Below are 20,677 nucleotides of genomic sequence, written 5' to 3'. Positions count from 1 at the left end.
CCTGGACCCCACGCCCCTGGGTCTGAAATAGACCCAACTACAGGCCTGGCACAGCCCAGACCAGGCCCAGCCCGGGGGACACCCCCACCTCCGGCCACATGTGGGCTTGAGGCCACGAGCAGAGACTCGCCGACTCCTGTGCTGGCCTTGTGCTGCATTTCATCTGCTCCCTACCGAACCACCCTCAGCCTTGCCCCACTGTGGCCTCTGTTTCCCCCGCCAGCATGCAGGGCTTGCAGGCAGAGGCCGGAAGCTGGGGTTCGATGTTGGCCTCGGGGTGCCTGCCCAGCGGAACGCATCACCACAGCCCCAATCATAGCATACGCAGTTGGGGGCGGGGGGGCTTCCCTTGTGTTTCTGTAGACTGCAGGCAATTGCTGCTGAGGGAGGGAGGGAGAGAGGGAGGGAGGGAGGGGGGAAGGGGGGGCACAGGAAGGGGGGCTGGAAAACAGGCGTGAGTCAGGTGCGAGCAAGCTGGGCAGCATTGCTCATCTCCCCACAATGGGGGGGGGCAGGCCACCCTCCCACAGGGACCAGTCTTGGCTCTGGCTGTCTGGACACTAGGCCCCCAGCTCTGCAGCTGCACAGAAAACCTGCCTTCTTCCATGGAAGGGGCTGCACCTTGCGTGGGGCCCGTGGTCTCTGCTGCAGGGGCGTGGCTGGCCTCCACGTCCCCCGTGAGTGAGATGGGGGGGGCGTCCCGTCCCCCAGATGCCCTCACCTCCACTCTTCCCTGGCCAGGAAAAGCAAGCCACAGCCCCTAACCCGACACCCAGCACCAAACTGGGTGCCTTCCTGGCCCCCCTGCTCACTTCAGACGCAGCTTATGAGGTGACCGGCTGGGGTCTGAGTCCCGTCCCAAGAGCTCACACGCCCTGTGAGAGGAAAGAGAGAGGTGCGGGGAAGCAGTGCTCACACCACGACGGGGAATGAATGGTGGTAAATGAGCGGTGGGGGACGAATGCAAGAACGTGGCGAGTGAGTAAATGGAGGTGAAGGAATGTAAAAGACACCGGTCCTGGGGTTTGGGCGTGGGCTTTCCCTGTGTGGATGAGGACCGGGGCCCATGCCCCACGTGTGCAAATGTCACCCGCGATAACTCCACATCCTGGGTAGAGCCAACCTGGCAGAAAAAGCAGCTCCTAATTTGTAAGCAACACTGGGTGACATAAATCACACGACCAGAGGCGACGCCACGGTCGCATGCTAATGGACGGTTAATAGACAACGGAGGGTGGCGGGGGCGCGGGGGCCCTGCAAGCCATCACCAGACCTTCCATGGCCTTTGTGGCAGTGCCATGAAAACAGGGTGGCCTCACCGTATGGCACACCTAAGACACCAGGCTGGAAGTGCACTGGGAAAAGCCCAGGAAAGGTCAGCTGTCGCCTGCCTCGGTGTCCCCTGCCTCGGTGACGATGCCACCTGGGCAGGGGTCGAGCTGCTGGCTGACAGTGCACGTTCAGATCCTGCGCTTGCACAGAGCCATCTGTGGGGACACATGTCACAGTCACCATCCACAAGAGAAGACAGACAGGACCCGGGGAGTCAGAACGCATCTGCTGGGCACAAACCGCAGTTCGAGGCTCACAGCCACCATTGGGGGCCCCCAGACCCTACATGTGGCTCCCCCCGCCATGACACAATGCTGTGCCACACATCGTAGGCCACCAGACACCCGACTGAGGCTCCATGAAGCCTTGACGCCTGCAGGCCCGGGGCCTCTATGCCTGACCCCGTCTGGGGTTTCCAGACGGACTGCCGGAGGGGTGGGGAGAGGGATACCCAGAGATTTCTTTTTTTTTTTTTTTTGCAATGACCTAAATTCTAACCAGAAGCCCTTGTTAGTGGCAGGAGAGCTGAAAACGCAGCAGCTGGCGAGGTCTTAATCAGCAAGGAGAGTGGCCCGGGGCAGAGCCAGGGCCATCTGAGGGGGGCCCCCCTCCCTGCCCCCCTGCACCCTCTGGGACCCACTTTTATCTTCTCCTCCATCCCACCCTTTCGGGGCGCCAGTCTTTCTGCAGCCCCCCTCGGAAGGCCAGGTGAGGATTCAGGGCCCTGGCAGCCGTGACCATGCATGGTCAGAACTGGCTAATGTGGGCTGTCACTCAGAGGGCTCGGGGAGAAGTTTCCAGGCTGTTTTGATGTGCAGCCTGCCTTACGCTTACAGGCATGCACGTGTGCGCACACACACACACACGCACACAGAGCTGCAAAGTCCAAGCACTGGGCAGCCGGCCAAGCTGTGAGCTCAGCTCTCCTCCCACCCCTCTTCCGTCCCTGCCTGGAGGAAGCTGGGAAGGGGTGGGAGGTCCGGCGTAAACTCATCCTTGGAACAGAGCGCCAAAGCACAGCCCGGCGAAAACAAGCGCCCCAAGGAGGGAGTGGGGGGCTGAGGACGGAAAGCAGGCACCCACATGAGGCCTGCCCTGCCAGCCAGGGGCGTGCCACCCACCCTGGCCCCGTGTTCGGCCCCTGTGGGACTCCCCGACCAGCACACCCATCCATCAGATGCCACAGACAGCTGGCTGGGCACAGCCTCTTCACGCCGGCTCCTGTGGGCAAGGCGACAGCCCTGGCCGAACCTCACCCACGGGGGGTAGCTCGGGGACCTCCTGACTCCATGACAGCTGGGCACGGTGCCATCTGGACACTGGACTCTGTAACTCCGTTTCCATAAAGTCAAAGGCCACCCCTGGGGAGGGCGGGGGGCTGGCCTCCGTGTCCACTCTGCCCAGCAAGCACCCCGGGGAGGGCTGGTTTCCTCATCTCTGGGGGAATCCAGAGAAGAGGACCCACGAAAAGCTGGTCCACAGCAAGGCCTGCTCGCCTGGCCCTCGGGACTCACTCCCCACAGCCACGCCCACTGCACCTGCTAGCCCCGCCCTGTGCCCTGCCCATCATACCATAAGCCTTCTAGCCCCGCCCATGCCACATAACCCACATGCTCTGCCCCCAGGGTCTGCGAGGCACACCCCCCCCCACAGCCCCCAGCCCTCTCGCACACCTCGGCTGCTGAATCAGAAGCCATCACCGCCTGCCAGTTTCCAGTGTCCCCAGGGCAGATAAACTCAAGCAAGCAAATTTGCGCCAATGCCTGTCGATGCAAGCGCCTGAAACCATGGCGGGGAGACGAGCCCTGGGGCTGAATGGGGTCAGGGATGCCCTGATGAGACTGAGGGGGTCTCCCAGGCCCCCTTGAGGGGACACTAGGGCCCACCAGAGCCCCCTGTGCATGTCTGAGCTGCCCAGGAGTGGGGGTTCCCAGAGATGCTGAACTTCAGGGGCGCCTCTGCAGACAGCTGCCGTGGGGCAGCGGCCACGTTTGGGGGGGGGCTTGGCAAAGCCACTTCTTCCTCCCACCCCTCTTGCCAAAATTCCACATCAAGCTGCCATCCAAGCGATTAAGGTGTTAACTGCTACATGAAATCCCCTCAGACCGGGGCTTCGGGCTGTGTCACAGTGACCAGAGGCACGCCTGTGGTCACACTACGCAGGGACCCCTCAGAAGACCCAGCCAGAGCACAGGTAGAGCGGCATACGACCAAACGGCACACACTGGACCCCTCCTTTCCCGGTGACCCTCGAAAGGGGAGCTCAGGAGGTCAGGGGCCAGTCCTGGAGAGTCCTCCCTCCTCCTCCTCCTCCTCTGGGGACAGAAGAGAAACAAGCCCGGTCCCTCACGCACATGGATAGAATGTGCTGGGACATCTGTCCTCTCTCTCACTCTTGCCAGGAGCAGACTGAAGCCACCTTGGCAATGTCAGGGTTGGGGGGGGGGTGGACCGACCCCCCTCCTGCTCAAGTGCCTCCCCCCCCACCATCCTCGTCACAAAAAGGGGCCAGGCAACCTTGAACTTGAAGCTGGGAGTTGAGCAGAGATGTTGGTGGGGTTGGCTGGTTTGCTTTTTTTTTTCCAGCAGGGTGGCACAGCCTGGGACAGGAGATGAGGGGGGAGGGGAGGGGGGGCGGGAGGCAGGGCAGAGGAGGGAGAGAAGGTGATGGAAGAATCCTGAGGAGGATTTGGGAAAGGGGCTGGCGTCCCACAAGGCAGCCCCCCCCGCCATCACCAGCTCCCCGGAAGTGACAGCCCCCCCTCGACCCCGCCATGGGAGGGGGTGTGGTGGTCAAGGTTCTGCTTCCTACAGACCTGAGGTGACAAATTCTCCCTACACAGTGTCTCGCCAGGGGACGCTGGGGTCCCCAAGTCATGGAGATGTATCTAAATGTAAGCCAGGCGAGGAGCCAGTCCTGTCTGGGGGTGGGGGAGAGGCCTCCTCACCCCAGGCCTCAGTGTCCCCCCCCCCCGCCCCGTGAGACAGGAATCACCATTGGTCCAGGACCTGCTGAGCGGCCAAGACAGAAGGAAACATCTGTCACCCCAGCCACTCGGGAGGCCGAGATCTGAGGGTCACAGTTCAAAGCCAGCCGTGGGAAGGAAAGTGTGTGATACTCTCATGCCCCATCATCAAAAATAAATAAATAAATAACTGGAAGTGGAGCAGTGGCTCAAGTGGTAGGGCACCAGCCTGAAGCAAAAACAAACAAAAGCTCGAGGGCAGTGTCCAGGCCCTGAGTTCAAGTTCAAGTCCCAAGACTGGTACAAGACTATGGCTAAACAAGACCTCGGCCACAAACAGAGCCCCAGGCTGGACAGGGACTTGCCATGCAGCCAGCCTGCAGCATGCCCAGGACACATGCGGTGGGTGGGGGGGTCCACATGGACCCTGGCCCTCTCCAGGCAACGGGGGGGGGGGGCAGGCCCCGCCCTCGCCCCACAGGCGGGGAAGAGATGGGGACTCATTGGTGGGGTTGCATCTTGTCAATCTTCCACCCACAGCTCCCGATTCAGACAGGCAGTCCCACGGGAAGCTTTTCCGTGGCATCTCAGACCCCTCCTTCTGGCAGGGATGGGGAGGGAGAGAGGGGGGAGGGAGGGGGGAGCCCACCCCGCGCTCTGAGGCTGCCATAAATGGTAATGCACGGTGCCCCTCTAGGGAAGCACTGCCTCCCTCCCCTCCTCCCTGCCCCCTCCCCACCGCCCCCTCCAGAACCCCAGGGACAGTCACACTGCGCCCTAAATGGCTGAGACGCTGCAGAGCTCAGCCCAGGTCTTACCGCCCGCAAGCTAGCACTCCTGACTTGGGGGTCACACCAGGCCTCGAAGAGCCAAGACCTGAGGGCTCGAGGCCTCACCCCAGTTTCCCGAGGGACCCCTGGAAACAGGCTGAGCCCTCCCCTACAGCCCGCAAGGTGCCCGTCCACCACCAAGCAGGTTTGACCAGGCCACTCAAACACGCACATTTTCACATTTCCTCCCCCCAGGCGTGGAGACGTGGCGCTCTGAGCCGGGCACGACAGCTCACACCCACAATCCCAGCTACTCAGGAGGCTGAGAGCTGAGGGTTGAGGTTCAAAGCCAGCCCGCGCACGAAACGTCCGTGGGATTCTGATCTCGGACGAGCCAGCGAGAAGCCAGAGTGGAGCTGTGGTTCAGCGTGGTAGGACGCTAGCTTTGGAACCTCAGGGACCCCGAGTTCAAACCCCAGGATTGGCACAGGCACGTGTGTGCGTGCAACACACACTCTACCCACGCTCAGCAGGACGTGACCCGAATCCCCGGAAGGCACCAGAGCACACGCAATCATGCCACAGAACACAGCTGGCCACTGACAATGACGCGGGCACGGGTGGTGAGTGGGTCAGAAAAACCTAATGTGGAATCCACTACCGTCTTTACTCGCTTCCTGCCTGCATGCGGGGCCTTGCACTTGACAGGCCAGCTGTCCACCCCCCGGGACACACAGTGTCTCCCAGATGTGGGAACTCGGCCTGTCACCCCAGCAACTCAGCAGTCCCTGCGTGGCCCTGACTGTCGTGGACCACAAACTGGGCAGCTGGCTGGGTGAGAAGTGACTTCAGCTCCCCGAGTCACCCAGGGCTGGTGTGGGGGGGGGTACGGGGGGGTCCTTCATTCTCCACCTCGGTGCAGACCATCTGCTTAGCTCTGGACTCTGGCCGCCCCTGCCAGCCCCCCACCCACCCCTGCCACTTCTGCCGAGAGATTAGCTTTCAAATGTGAGCTGGGACAAAGCTGGCTCAGGGGACTTAACTCTGCCCAGAGGGTTTAGCCCAGCTTCAAAGCTTCCTAACTGGAAGCAAACAAGCAGGCATATCAAAGTGGGAAGGGAGAGGCCGGAAGGAGGGGGGAGGATAACCAGGGGGACAGGCTACCACACAAACAAGACCTGCCACTGCAGTCACCCACCAGAGAAAACCCGAGCCCTTTCCCAGACCCTCGGGCCACCTCCCCCCCACACACACTGCCTCCAGAATGACTTGTTTTCTATCTCCTCCCCCCAGTTCTCTCACCTGCTCTCCTAGTCACATCTAATCACACACTCCTATGCATCCGTCAAAGCCCCAGGGCCACCTGCCCACTGGGGTATCTCCGTATGGGGTCTCTATGGAGCAGATTCATTACACCTGCAGGCTGGAACAGTTGTGAACCTTGAGCAGCTGAATGGCATGGCTCACGGACCACCAGGACGCCCAGTCTGGGTCTGCAATGGAATGCTGGCCCCTCTCCTAGCAGTTCAGTGTTCAAATGTCGGGCACAGGATGGGGCAGGTCAGATGACCTGTCCGTTCCGTGACTTCCTGGCTTTGGAAAGCTGACCGGCTCCTGCCTGTCCTCACCAACTGGCGGCTCTGTGCACACACAGCGGGCATTCAGCAAATAGCTGGGGCGTGAGGGAATGGGCTCGATTCGGGCCCCGTCACCCCAGGAAGCTGCACAGGGCCCAGGACGCCCAGCCCGAGGCCAAGTTCAGCCAAGGGCGGCCAGGCTGGGGCCGAGGAGGTGGGGGCAAGGTGCTCTGGGGGGCCTCCTGGGTCAGGCCCCAGGGGCCGGGTCTCCCCTCCTCCTCCTCCCGCCTCCAGACTGACACCCACGCCAGCTCCGACACGATTTAAAAATAGACAGACGAGGAAGTTTAATTTTTAATGGTTTGGGAAGGAAGTGAGCACAGGGCTGGCGTTCTCGTATGGCCATGTTCCAGGGGGGTCTCGGGCGGGGGGGTCGCCTGGGCCTTACTCTTGTCCCTGAACAGACAGATCCTACACCTATACACACACACACCAGGGAGCCAGCCTGCACCCCCACAGCACTCGGGGAAAGCCCCAGGCCCGGTTCACCTGGACCCCAACTCATCACCAAAGACACTCACAGACTCCAGGGTGGCCCAGCCAGAATGATCGCGATTTGGGGTCCGGAGAAAAGCCCCCCCTTACAGCACACCCCGATACACAACCTGCTCTCTCAGCCAAGGGTGCTGAGCCCCCTTGGCCTTGATGGGAACACACGGCTACATGTCCTGCCCCCCCCACCCCCAGAATCCCAGCCCCACCAAGGCCCTGGGCAGAGCTGGGGAAGCAGGGGATGGGTGAAGGTCCCCACGATGTTTCCACTGGAGGGGAAATGGCTGAGACGGGTTTGGCTGGTGGAAACTCTGTGTGTGTGTGTGTGTGTGCTGGTTCTAGGGCTTGAACTCAGGGCCTGGGTGCTGTCCCTGAGGGTTTGTGGGGGGGGTTGGGGAGGTCAGGGGAGTTGCCAGTCCTGTCCTCTAGGCTCCATTTAGTGCTCTATTACTTGGAGCCACAGAGCCCCTTCCGGCTTTTTCTGTGATTGCCTGGAGATCAGCGTCTCACAGACTCTCCTGCCCGGGCTGGCTTTGAACCTCGATCCTCAGATCTCGGCCTCCTGAGTAGCTGGGATGACGGGCGTGAGGCACTGTGCCTGGCTCCCTGGAGCTTTTTTACTCAAGACTCGTGCTCTTCCACTGGAGCCAGGGCTCCATTTCTGGGTATTTTTGGTGCTGGACTGGGTATAGGAGCCCCAGGGTCTTCCCAGCCTGAGATCCCTGGCTCTTGGCCTCCTGAGGTGCTTGGGTCCCGGGAGCCTGGCGGCAGGGGAAAGCGCTATCCCAATTCAGGCCTCCTGCCTCTGTCCTCCAAGAAGCCAGCTCCACCTGCCTCTGACCCTGAGATGAGGATGCAGGGGACAGACAGGAGGGCGCTGGGCCGGGAGTAACCACCGACACCATCCCCAGCAGGCCTGAGGACAGGCAGCCCTCTCTGGGCCCCAGCTCCCACGGTGCACTGCCGGCAGGGCCCGTGCCAGCCTGAGCAGACCTGGACCCCTACCAGCAGGCAGGCCGGCGCCCAGAAGCCTGGAGGCACCTGCCCTTTTCCAGTGAGGAGGAGGAGGAGGAGGAGGAGCGTTGGCATCCTGGCTCCGCCTTCCGGCCGGCCTCTGCTGACGTCACCCAGGCCCTGACCAATGCCAGGACCCCTGAGGCTCCGCCCAGCGGCCAGGAGGCAGGCGCTGGCCGGGCTGCCTTGAAGGCTGCAGTCTGAGGTCTGCAGCGCCCAGGGGATCTGTGCCCACCCTCCCACCCCTGCCCCTGCTCCAGCAGGCAGGGGGTGTGGCAGGAGCCCTGGGGCTTAGAGGATTAGCCAGGTCAGGCAGATTGCCTACTGACTGCAGGTCTCAAGTTCAACCCAAGGCCTCAGAAAGGCCTCCTTTGGGGATCAGGACTGACGATGGCTCCTGACCCCACCTCCTCATTTCTGCTCAGTAGGCTCCTCCCTGGTCCCCTTCCTGCACCCCAGGCTGATGAGTACCTGCCTGGGGTGGGGGGGTACAGAGCCACACCTCCCACCAAATCCTGGCTAGCACCTGGCTGCCTCTGCCCCTCCGCCACCCAGCCAGCGCTCAAAAGCCAGTGTGCGTCTTTCTCTGGCCGCTGCCCGTGGTGGCCAGGGCCCACGTGCTGCCACACCTCGAGATGGCTGCCACCGGCAGGCTCCCGGCCTTCCCGGCCCCTATAGGATCGGGACAGTTAGGGATCAACTCCTCCGCTGACAGCCCAGCTGGCGCCTTATACGAGGACAGACCGCAGAGGAAAAGCCTCTCGGCCCCTCGCTCCTGAGACCAGAGGCTCTGTGTCTTTGTCACAGGCGCTTTCACAGCTGGCACGCCCCGTTGTTCTGGGGACTCGAGTTCGGAACCCCCTACCCACCACACCGCACCGCACGGACTCGCGGCCCTAACCCCACGCATCCACCCGCAGCAGACACACGACCGTAGGCCCGGGCAGCGAGCAGGGCACAGCCACCTGCCCCAGTGCCTAGCAGGTCCCCTCCACGCTGGAGCCACCTGGGGGCTCCGGGCAGTCGTTCCACCTGAGGCCAGCAGGGGGCGGGGTGGGGGTGGGGAGAGCGCCCCCCTCCACCCCAGTCACTGAGGCAGGCAGGACAAGGAGCAGACCCTGGGGTCCCCGTACTGACAGGAGGTGGGGAGTGGAGCCAAGAAGAAAGGGGGGGGGGACAAACACTGCAACTACAGAAAAAGGTCAGAGAAGAGGCCGCATGCATCAGAGCGCCAGCATCCACGTGGCCCCGGGCACAGGGAAGGCGACACCGCTGACAGATGCTGGCGCAGGAGTGGTGGGGCGGAAGCCACAAAACCATTCTTGTCATTCCTAGAGAGCTCCCCGGTCTTCCTCGCCCCCCCCCCAAAGCCCCAGCCCACCGCAGGGCACAGCCTCACAGCAGCGGCCTGGCCTGCCAGGGCCGACGCTCCACTCATCCCGGCCACAAACTCTTTGGAAGAGATAAGAGGCACACCCAGCTATGGCGGTGAGGGGGGGTCCCCTCTCAGCCCGGCTGTACATTGCAGAGCCCCAAACTTAAGTAACCCAAGGTCACACAAGAGTCTAATTCAGACCACACAGACCGGCTTCCTCTGTCTCACCAAGGGGTGGGGGAAATATCTCCTTTTACGGGAAGGTCACCCCTCTTCTACACACCCGGGCACCCCCAAAAGTTTCTCAGGGAAAGTGTCCAGATGCACACAAAAGCCCGACACGAGTGCACACGGTTTTCGGGCTAGCAGTGTGTCCTGCTCGCCCCCCCCCGCCCCCGGGGCCAGGCGTGGAGAGCTGGCCAGCCTCCAGCGGCAGGACAGACCCGAGGGGCCGCGCCAGACATCTGCGCTGACCCATCTGGGCAGGGACCCCCAGAGAGATGATGGCTCCAACCAACTTTTCCATCCCATTTCCCTAAGCGCCTCTTGTGCGAGCCTCCAGACCCCACCCCGGGGAGGAGGTGCATACTCCGGGATTCCTCAGTCTTTCCTCTAGGAAGATGACGGGAGAGACAAAAAACTAGCTCAGCAAGGACGAGGCTTGCTGCCCCGTCCACTGCAATCCCTCAAACGCAGCGAGGCCGTCACCGGATGGGGAGGCCTGGCCCCCTCCACTCCCCTCCTCATGTGCCCCCAGCCCCGGTGCAGCCCCAGGACACCAGAGGCCCCCGTGCCCACTGCTGCAGAGCCCCGGGCCGGGCACCTGCGCGTGGGTTTCCCTATGCGGGCAAACTTTGCTGGGCTCCTGAGAGGCTTCCCGCGAGAAATCTTCCCCCAAGGAGTGTGCACGGGGTGGGAGGGGAGGAGGAGGAGGAGGGGAGGAGGAAGAGGAGGAAGAAGGGAGGAGGAGGAGGATGGGGAAGAGGGGGAGGAGGAGGAGGGAAGAGGAGGAGAAGGAGGAGAGGGAGGAGGAGGGGAGGAGGAAGGAGGGAGAGGAGGAGGAGAGGGGAGAGAAGGAGGAGGAGAGGGAAGAGGAAGAGGAGGAGGAGGAGGAGGAGGAGAAGGAGGAAGAAGGAAGAGGAGGAGGAGGAGAGGAAGGAGGAGGGGGAGAAGAGGAGGAAGAGGAGGAGGAGGAGGAGGAGGAGGAGGAGGAGGAGTAGGGGAGGAGGAGGAGGAGGAGGAGTAGGGGAGGAAGAGGACCAGGAGGAGGAGGAGGGGGAGGAGGAGAGGAAGAAGAGGAGGAGGACCAGGAGGAGGAGCAGGGGGAGGAGGAGGAGGGGGAGGAGGAGGAGGAGGGGGAGGAGGAGCAGGAGGAGGAGGAGGGGAGGGGGAAGAGGAGCGGATGAGGAGGGAGAGGAGGAGCAGGGGGAGGAGGAGGAGGGGAGGAGGAGGGAGAGGAGGAGGAGGGGATGAGGAGGGGGAGGAGGAAGAGGGGATGAGGAGGGGGAGGAGGAGGAGGGGATGAGGAGGGAGAGGAGGAGCAGGAGGAGGAGGAGGGGATGAGGAGGGGATGAGGAGGAGCAGGAGGAGGAGGAGGAGAGGATGAGGAGGGGATGAGGAGGAGGAGGGGAGGGGGAGGAGCAGGAGAAGGAGCAGGGGGAGGGGGAGGAGGGGATGAGGAGGGGATGAGGAGGGAGAGGAGGAGCAGGGGGAGGAGGAGGGGAAGAGGAGGGGATGAGGAGGGGATGAGGAGGGAGAGGAGGAGCAGGAGGAGGAGGGGATGAGGAGGGGATGAGGAGGGAGAGGAGGAGCAGGAGGATGAGGAGGGGATGAGGAGGGGATGAGGAGGGGATGAGGAAGGAGAGGAGGAGCAGGAGGAGGGGGGGATGAGGAGGGGATGAGGAGGGAGAGGAGGAGCAGGAGGATGAGGAGGGGATGAGGAGGGGATGAGGAGGAGCAGGAGGAGGAGGAGGAGAGGATGAGGAGGGGATGAGGAGGAGGAGGGGAGGGGGAGGAGCAGGAGAAGGAGCAGGGGGAGGGGGAGGAGGGGATGAGGAGGGGATGAGGAGGGAGAGGAGGAGCAGGGGGAGGAGGAGGGGAAGAGGAGGGGATGAGGAGGGGATGAGGAGGGAGAGGAGGAGCAGGAGGAGGAGGGGATGAGGAGGGGATGAGGAGGGAGAGGAGGAGCAGGAGGATGAGGAGGGGATGAGGAGGGGATGAGGAGGGGATGAGGAAGGAGAGGAGGAGCAGGAGGAGGGGGGGATGAGGAGGGGATGAGGAGGGAGAGGAGGAGCAGGAGGATGAGGAGGGGATGAGGAGGGGATGAGGAGGAGCAGGAGGAGGAGGAGAGGATGAGGAGGGGATGAGGAGGAACAGGAGGAGGAGGATGAGGAGGGGATGAGGAGGGGATGAGGAGGGAGAGGAGGAGCAGGAGGAGCAGGAGCAGGAGGAGCAGGGGGAGGAGGAGGAGGGGATGAGGAGGGAGAGGAGGAGGAGGAGGGGAGGAGCAGGGGGAGGATGAGGAGGGGATGAGGAGGGGATGAGAGGATGAGCAGGGGGAGCAGGGGGAGGAAGAGGAGGAGGAGCAGGAGGAGGAGGAGCAGGGGAGGATGAGGAGGGGATGGAGGAGGAGGGGGCGCAGGGGGAGGCCCGGCGGCGGCGGCGGCGCGCACTCACCCAGAAGGCCAGGTTGAAGAGGAACATCGCGTACTTGAGGCAGCAGAGGCAGCCCCGCGCCATGCTGCACTTCTTGAATTCTAGGAGGAACACAAAGGACAGGTCCAGGTAAAACACCACGTACTTGCCGCGGCCTCCGCCGCCGCCGCCCGCCGGGCCCGGGGCGGCCGCGGCTCCGGGGCGGCCGGGGCCCCGCGCGCCCGCCGAGCCGTAGAAGGCGCCGGCGCTGAAGCCGCGGCCGGCGGGGCGGCCCGGGCCCGACGGCGCGGCCGCCTCCGAGTCCTTGCTGTCCAGCGACGGGCTGCGGCGGATCGAGTCCTCGCTACTCGACTTCTCCATGCTCGCCGCGGGCCGGGGCGGCGCGGGGGCCGGGGGGCATCGCTCCCGGGCCGGGCGGCGGGGCGGCGGGGCGGCGGGGCGCGCGGCTCGCCCGGGCGCGCCTGCTCCTCCTCCTCCTCCTCCTCCTCCTCCTCGGCTCGGCGGGAGGACGGGCGGGCGGGCGGGCGGCGGGGCGGGAGAGCCGCGGACCGGCGGCGACGGCACCGCGGGGCTCGCGCTGTGAGAAATCCCGCCCGGCCCCGCCGGGGCCGCCGGCCGGCCTGGCCCCGCCCCCGGCCCCGCCCCCCGAGGCCCCGCCCCCGGCCGCGGCCGCCAATGGGCGCGCGGGGTGCGCGGCGCGGGCTCCGCCCCTCCCGCCCCGCCCCGCCCCCTCCGCGTCTTTCCCAGGATCCGGGCCTCGCGCCCGGCAAATGTCAAGGGCTCCGGGCCGGGGGGGCGGGGCGGGGCGGGAGGGGCGGGGCGCGGAAGGACGCCGCGCACGAGGGTCCCGCGGAGGCCCCGCCCCCTCCCCGCAGCGCCCACGGCGCACGCGCGGCCCCGCAGGCCAGCGGCCCGGGGTCCCCGGGGTCCCCGGGGTGGCCCCGACCCCCTGCCCGGCCCTCCCGCAGGGCTGAGCTCCCCCCTCCACCTCCGGGCGGACCAGGACCTCGGGCCCCAGCCGGGCCGGGACACCGCAGGGCGCAGGTGACCGGGCCCGGGAGCGGGGGGCGGGGGCCCAGGCGGGGCCCGGCCTGGCTTCACCCCCGGAGCCCCTTCCCGGCTCAGGGCCCACCCGAGACCGCAGCCCCTGGGAACGGTCCCGGTGGGCTCCGAGGTCCTCCGCAGACGGAGGCCGGGGGAGGGGTTTCCGCCGCAGCGCCAGGTCCCCCCTGACTCCGGGTCCCTGGGCCTCAAGGCCCCCCCCTGACTCCGGGTCCCTGGGCCTCAAGGCCCCCCCCTGACTCCGGGGTCCCTGGGCCTCAAGGCCCCCCCCTGACTCCGGGTCCCTGGGCCTCAAGGCCCCCCCCTGACTCCGGGGTCCCTGGGCCTCAAGGCCCCCCCCTGACTCCGGGGTCCCTGGGCCTCAAGGCCCCCCTCCTGACTCCGGGGTCCCTGGGCCTCAAGGCCCCCCCCTGACTCCGGGGTCCCTGGGCCTCAAGGCCCCCCTCCTGACTCCGGGGTCCCTGGGCCTCAAGGCCCCCCCCTGACTCCGGGGTCCCTGGGCCTCAAGGCCCCCCCCTGACTCCGGGTCCCTGGACCTCAAGGCCCCCCCCTGACTCCGGGTCCCTGGGCCTCAAGGCCCCCCCCCCCCTGACTCCGGGTCCCTGGGTCCCTGGGCCTCAAGGCCCCCCCCTGACTCCGGGTCCCTGGACCTCAAGGCCCCCCCCTGACTCCGGGTCCCTGGGCCTCAAGGCCCCCCTCCTGACTCTGGGTCCCTGGACCTCAAGGCCCCCCCCCCTGACTCCGGGTCCCTGGGTCCCTGGGCCTCAAGGCCCCCCCCTGACTCCGGGGTCCCTGGGCCTCAAGGCCCCCCCCTGACTCCGGGTCCCTGGACCTCAAGGCCCTCCCTCCTGACTCCGGGTCCCTGGGTCCCTGGACCTCAAGGCCCCCCTCCTGACTCCGGGGTCCCTGGGCCTCAAGGCCCTCCCTCCTGACTCCCGGTCCCTGGGTCCCTGGGCCTCAAGGCCCCCCCCTGACTCCGGGGTCCCTGGGCCTCAAGGCCCCCCCCTGACTCCGGGGTCCCTGGGCCTCAAGGCCCCCCTCCTGACTCCGGGTCCCTGGACCTCAAGGCCCCCCCCTGACTCCGGGTCCCTGGGCCTCAAGGCCCCCCTCCTGACTCTGGGTCCCTGGACCTCAAGGCCCCCCCCCCCTGACTCCGGGTCCCTGGGTCCCTGGGCCTCAAGGCCCCCCCCTGACTCCGGGGTCCCTGGGCCTCAAGGCCCCCCCCTGACTCCGGGTCCCTGGACCTCAAGGCCCCCCCCCTGACTCCGGGTCCCTGGGTCCCTGGGCCTCAAGGCCCCCCCCTGACTCCGGGGTCCCTGGGCCTCAAGGCCCCCCTCCTGACTCCGGGGTCCCTGGGCCTCAAGGCCCCCCCCCTGACTCCGGGTCCCTGGACCTCAAGGCCCCCCCCTGACTCCGGGTCCCTGGGCCTCAAGGCCCCCCTCCTGACTCTGGGTCCCTGGACCTCAAGGCCCCCCCCCCCTGACTCCGGGTCCCTGGGTCCCTGGGCCTCAAGGCCCCCCCCTGACTCCGGGGTCCCTGGGCCTCAAGGCCCCCCCCTGACTCCGGGTCCCTGGACCTCAAAGCCCCCCTCCTGACTCCGGGGTCCCTGGGCCTCAAGGCCCCCCCTAATGACTCCAGGGTCCCTGAACCTCGGCTTCTGGGGGGGGGGGCTGAGATCTGAGGATCATGGTTCAAAGCCAAGCCTGGGCAAGAAAGTCTCTTCCCTTCAACTAACCAGCCAAAAGCCAGAAAGGAGAAAAAGCTCAAGGATAACGCCCCAGGATCAGCACAAAATGAATTAATTTCCCAACCACCCCCTAGACATAGGAATGGCCGTTTTGGGTCATTTGTCTCCCTTGGGAATCTTCCAGTCCGATGGAGTCGTTTTTGGAGGGTGGGGGGTACTGGGATTTGAACTCAAGGTCTCCGGTCTGCTGAGCGGTGTTGGACAGCCACGCCCGGGTCCTGGTCTAACACCCTCTCAGGGTGCCAGGCACCGTGGGGAGCAGGGCGCACGCCCGTCCTGTTTCAGGACTTGGACACTGGGAAGCTGGGGGCACCCCAGGGTGTGTGTGTGACACAGCCCCCCACCTCCTCAGGCCTGCCTCCCCTGCCCCTCTCCCTTGGAGGTGAACAAAGCTAGCAGGCACCAGAGGGGAGCCCCGCACCCCCTCACCCCACCCCACGGGTCCTGACTCTCCAGGAAGTGCTTCCACTGCTCATGAACAGGGCGGGGGGGGGGGGTCCCTGGCTAGAGGAGCAGGGGGACACCTGGAAAACACTCATGAAGTCTAGCTAGGCAGGGCGGCAGGGAAAGAGCTGCGGGTAAGCACATGGCTTAGGGGCTGCTCCTGACCTGGGGTTTGCTTCCGTGGAGGAGGTGCAGGGGTGAGGGTATGTGGCAAAGGGAGGGGGGCTTCCTCCAGGGAAGAGGGAGGAAGGAAGAAGGGGAGAAAGGGGGGAGGGAGGGAGAAAGAAGGGAAAAAGGGAGGGAGGAAGAAGGAAGGAAGGCAGGAGAGAGGGGGGAAGGAGGGAGGGAGGGAGGGAGGGAGGGAAGGAAGGACTTCCAGTCCTGCAGGAAAAGAATCTCTTCATGGGGCTTGAGTGCGAGTGGCCCCAGGAGCTGGGCCCTAGATAGAGGTGTGGTTTGAACCTGCCGCCCCCAGCCCCGCATCCCAAATCCCCAAGTAGCCCCATCTTTCCTCCTCAGGGCGGTGAGGGGGCCTGAGCATGGGAGGCGCAGTGGGGGACGGTGGGCCCGGGAGGAGAAGGGAGGCATTTGTCGCGGTACTTATCTGGGAGGGCAGGTGGCTGGCGGAGGGCGAGATAAGGCAGAGGGTGACAGAGCAGGCGGTTTATTGCTATGCACCAGCGGAAATGTACTGACCCAGCAAATCCAATCTTCGTGAGGCGCCGTGGAGGATGCAGGCCAGGCCCACGATGCACGCCAGCTGACCCAGCATCCAGCCGGCCTCAGGCCGGGGCCCTTCTCCTGCCTGCCCGTCCCCTCCCAGTCCACCCGGCCTGGAAGCTACGGGGGCGGGGGGAAGGGGGGGAGGAAGAGGAGGAGGAAGAAAAGGTCATAAGGCGACTAAAGCAGTGATGTCTACAGTTAAGGAGGGGGAGATGCTGGGCACCGTGGCTCCCGCCTGGCATCCCAGCCACTCGGGAGGCTGAGCACATCAAAGTCCAGCTTGGCCACCTGGGCAGGAGACTTGTGGTTGTTTGAGCCCAGGACACAGGACACAGGAGCTGACTGAATGGATACACGGACAAGTGGATGAACAAATGAATACGCACAGAATGAATGAATGCACGCACGTAGAATGAATGAATGCAGGAATGAATGAATGAATGATACATCCTCCACCAGAAGACCGTGTTCAAACCCACCATCTCACAGGCCCTGTGGATTTCCACAGTGCTCACCCAGGCCCGTCGGGCCTCTGGGGGGATTCTTAGGAGTAGAAAAGCCAGGATCGGGGCGGCACTGCCCATGGCCAAGAGAATTCACTGTGTGTGCGTGTGCGTGTGCGTGTCTCAGTACTAAGGGTTAAACTCCAGGGCCTGAGTGCTTGCCGTCTCTTTTCCTCTCAAGGCTGGTGTTCTACCGTTTGAACCATCCATAACTCCACTTGCGACTTTTTGCTGCCCAAGTGGATGTAAGAACCCCACAGACTTTCCTGTCCCGGCTGGCTCTGGGCGGCGAGCCTGGGATCTCAGCTTCCCCAGGAGCTGGGACGGCAGGCGTGAGCGCTGGCGCCCAGCCTACTCCATACATCTTGAAGGCACAGATGAATGAATGAGGTGTCGGGGCGCTCTGGGCCCCGGCGTCCAGGGTCAGCAGGGCCGGGCCGGCCCCTGCGTTCACGGAGGCCAGCTCACACTGCTATTTTAAGCCCTGCGGGCCGGGCAGGAGTACAGAGCAGGCCAGTGGCCCGGGTAGGAAGGAGAGAAGCTGATTCACTATGGAATCTGACCTGGGGAGCCCCCGGTGGGTGATGGGTCACCCCACTGCTGGCCCTGCTCTGCAGGGCCCGGAAACTGCCAGTTCACACCCTTCCAGCCACCGCCGTCGCCGCCGCCGCCACCCCCACCACAGATGGGAAAAGCCCACCAGATTCCATTTCTGAATGTGACACCCCCGTCCCCCCAGGGTCCACAGCAAAGTGGACACCTAGCCCCAGCCGGCCAGCCCTGGACCCTCCAGTGAGAGCCCACAGAATCCTTCCTTACTCTCCAGGTGCCCCATGACAGAATGCACGCTGAGGAGGGGGTCCGTTCTGGCCACTGAGTCCCGTCCCCTCCCCCACATACACACCCAGCACTGACTGGTTTCACAGCCACACTTCACGGCCAGGCATGGATGTCCACGCCTGTCGTCCCAGCTACTCAGGAGGCTGAGAGCCGAGCATTCAAGCCCTAGGACCAGCGTCCAAAAATAAAGAGCCATTTGGCCATGAGCTAGCCTCATGAGTTGTCGCCGTGGCTACGTTTCTGTTGACATCACTGGACACCAAAACTGAGACTGAAGAGCGGAGAATGGAGAGGCCCGCGGGGGCAGCGGCCACGAGCTTCTGTGCAGCCAGTTCCAGACTAGTTGAGGATCTGAGGACCGTGCATTCAAAGCCCATGGGACTCTTACCTCCAATGAGCTCCTCAGAAAAGGCCAGACGTGGCGCTGGCGCTCAAAATGGTAGAGCACAAAGAGGCTCAGGGACAGTGCTCAGGCCCTGAGTTCAAGCCCCTGGACCGATGACAAGCCAAAAAAAAAAAAGAAAACGAAGAAAAGAAAAAGTAGATTCTCCACTGCACTGCACGGCAGTCCTCGCACATACGTGTACAGACGCATGCTCTGGTGTGTCTGTGAACTTTGGCTCTACCACCTTGAGCCACAGTACCAGTTCCGGTTTTTTGGTGGTACACAGATTTTCCTGCCTAGGCTGGCTTTGAACCACGATCCTCAGCCCCCAGTTGTCCCTATCCTACCTGCAGAAGGGGATGTCAGCACTCACAAAGGAGCCTAATGAAGAGAAATGAGGGGGTAGAGAGAGGGAAGGCACCACTTTGGGAGCCTTCTAGAGCCTTCTCTCCATCCCGGGCAGGTGAGTGGAGCACGGACCGTCCAGACTCTGCCTCTGTCTGCTCTCCGGTTCGCGCTAATAACCCTGCAGAGCCCAGGGCAGGAGGTGCCTGCCAGGCCCAGTGCCAGCCCCCCTCTCCTCCACGTCCTCTGTCCACCAAGCCCGTCCTCTCCACTCCTGACTGGCTGTCGCAGCCCCCGGGATGGTGCCTGGCTCTCTGCTCAGCTCTCCTCCTGCCCTATCCTAGGCTTCAATTAGCTTGTGCTCCCGGGCACAGAGGCTCCTCAGGCAACTGGCCCAGTTTCAGATCCACCAGGCCAGAGGCTCCCTCCAGCCCTCTCCTCCGGAAGCCCCTGCCCCAGGGACGCACCAGATCCATCCCAACAGCACCCTTGGACACCTTTTGTCTTGGCATGCAGATGCAGACCCGTGAGCCACATGGAACAGGGCTCACGTCAAGTCTCCCTCAGCCTGGGCCTGCTACTCAGTAAGCCCAGCAGGGTAGGTAGGTGGATGGGTGGAGAGATGGATGGATACATGGGTGGACAGGTGGATGAACGGGGTGAGGGGGTGGATGTGTAAGTAGATGGATAGATGGATGGATGGATTGGTAGATGGATGATAAATGGGTAGACAGGTGGGTGGATGGATCAATGGGTGGACAGGTAGATGAATGGGTGGGTGGATGGGTGGAGAGATGGATGGATAAATGGATGGACAGGAGATGAATGGGTGGGTGGATGGGTAGGTAGATGGATGAGTAGAGAGATGGATGGATGAATGAGTGGACAGGAGGAAGAATGGGTGGGTGGATGGGTAGGTGGATGGATGAGTAGAGAGATGGATAAACGGGTGGACAGGTGGATGGATGGGTGGGTGGATGTGTAGGTAGATGGATGGATGGATGGATGGATGGGTGGAGAGATGGATGGATAAATGGATAGATAGGAGGATGGATGGGTGGATGGATGTTGGATAGATGGATGGATGGATGGATGGATGGATGGATGGATAAATGGGTAGACAGGTGGATGGATGGGTGGGTGGATGTGTAGGTGGGTGGATGGATGGATGGAGAGATGGATGGATGGATGGAGAGATGGATGGATAAATGGATAGATAGGAGGATGGATGGGTGGATGGATGTTGGATGGATGGATGGATGGATGGATGGATAAATGGGTAGACAGGTGGATGGATGGGTGGGTGGATGTGTAGGTAGATGAATGGATGGAGAGATGGATGGATGGAGAGATGGATGGATGGATGGAGAGATGGATGGATATATGGATGGATGGATGGAGAGATGGATGGATAAATGGGTGGGCAGGTGGATGGATGGGTGGGTGGATGTGTAGGGAGATGGATGGATGGATGGAGAGATGGATGGATAAATGGGTGGGCAGGTGGATGGATGGGTGGGTGGATGTGTAGGTAGATGGATGGAGAGATGGATGGATAAATGGGTGGGCAGGTGGATGGATGGATGGATGGGTGGGTAGGTGGGTAGATGGGTGGATAGATCAATGAATGCATGGGTGGGTGGATTTGGTAGATGGGGTGATGGATGGATGGATGGATGGATGGATGGATGGGTGGATGGGTGGATGGGTGGAAAGCTAGCACAAGCATCCACTGCTGGGATCCAGTGCAAACAGGAGAATGAGAGAAGAGAGACAGGAGAGAAAGAGTTCACTCACGTGCTACTAAAACTAAAGGGGTTCCAAGAAAGTTAATGGCCTAAGCGCCAACATGGTTCTGCACATTGGAGGCCTACAGAGACTTCTTGGACCCTTTCTGCTCCCTGTGCCCACAGAACAGGCCACCAGGGGACCCCAGGCCTCTCCACCCTCCTTCTCTCCCACAACCACATTTGATCCCACAATTATCTTTCCAAAATATACGTGATTTTGTTTCCCCAACTTAAACAAACAAACAAAAACAACCAGTCGGGTGTTATTCTAAACTCCTTCCAAGGTCCTTCGGAACAAAACCTGTCTACATTTGTCAAGTTCTTCCACTCAAACTCTTACACATCCGGCAAAACCCAAGTCAAACCTCACCTCCTCACTGACTTCCTCTCCTCCTAGCTTCCTTCCTAGGCTCGCAGGCAACTCTGGAGCAGCTTTTTCCAGGCTTGAACCCCTTGAGGGCAGGGCACCCACCTTTCTCAGCCTCTGAGTAGCTGGGATGGCTGGCATGCGCCACCGGGGTGCACCCAGCGGGAGAGACACCCATCTCCCAACTCCAGCCCTGGGTCACGGATACACCTAATCGCTCGATTTGCTAA

General features: G+C 63.2%; 1 protein-coding gene across 3 annotated transcripts in view; it reads right to left on the bottom strand.

Annotated features, from left to right (window-relative positions):
- Tspan9 (tetraspanin 9) overlaps positions 1–20,677 on the bottom strand; it is a 61,341-nt gene that overhangs the window by 16,326 nt on the left and 24,338 nt on the right. For 2 of the 3 annotated variants that reach the window (XM_090325343.1, XM_090325344.1), the window contains exon 2: positions 12,263–12,342. In XM_090325343.1, coding sequence (XP_090181469.1) covers positions 12,263–12,325 — 63 coding nt within the window. In that variant the 5' untranslated portion in view covers positions 12,326–12,342. Of the gene's footprint in view, positions 1–12,262; positions 12,666–20,677 lie in introns of those variants that run through there. The other variant, XM_090325342.1, reaches the window with a different exon arrangement.

The sequence above is a fragment of the Megascapheus bottae genome, chromosome 37 (assembly GCF_031878675.1).
Source record: "Megascapheus bottae isolate mThoBot1 chromosome 37, mThoBot2.hap1, whole genome shotgun sequence".
NCBI lineage: Eukaryota > Metazoa > Chordata > Mammalia > Rodentia > Geomyidae > Megascapheus > Megascapheus bottae.
The sequence above is the reverse complement of the archived record's forward strand: the minus strand, read 5'-3'. Positions and strand labels throughout refer to the sequence as shown.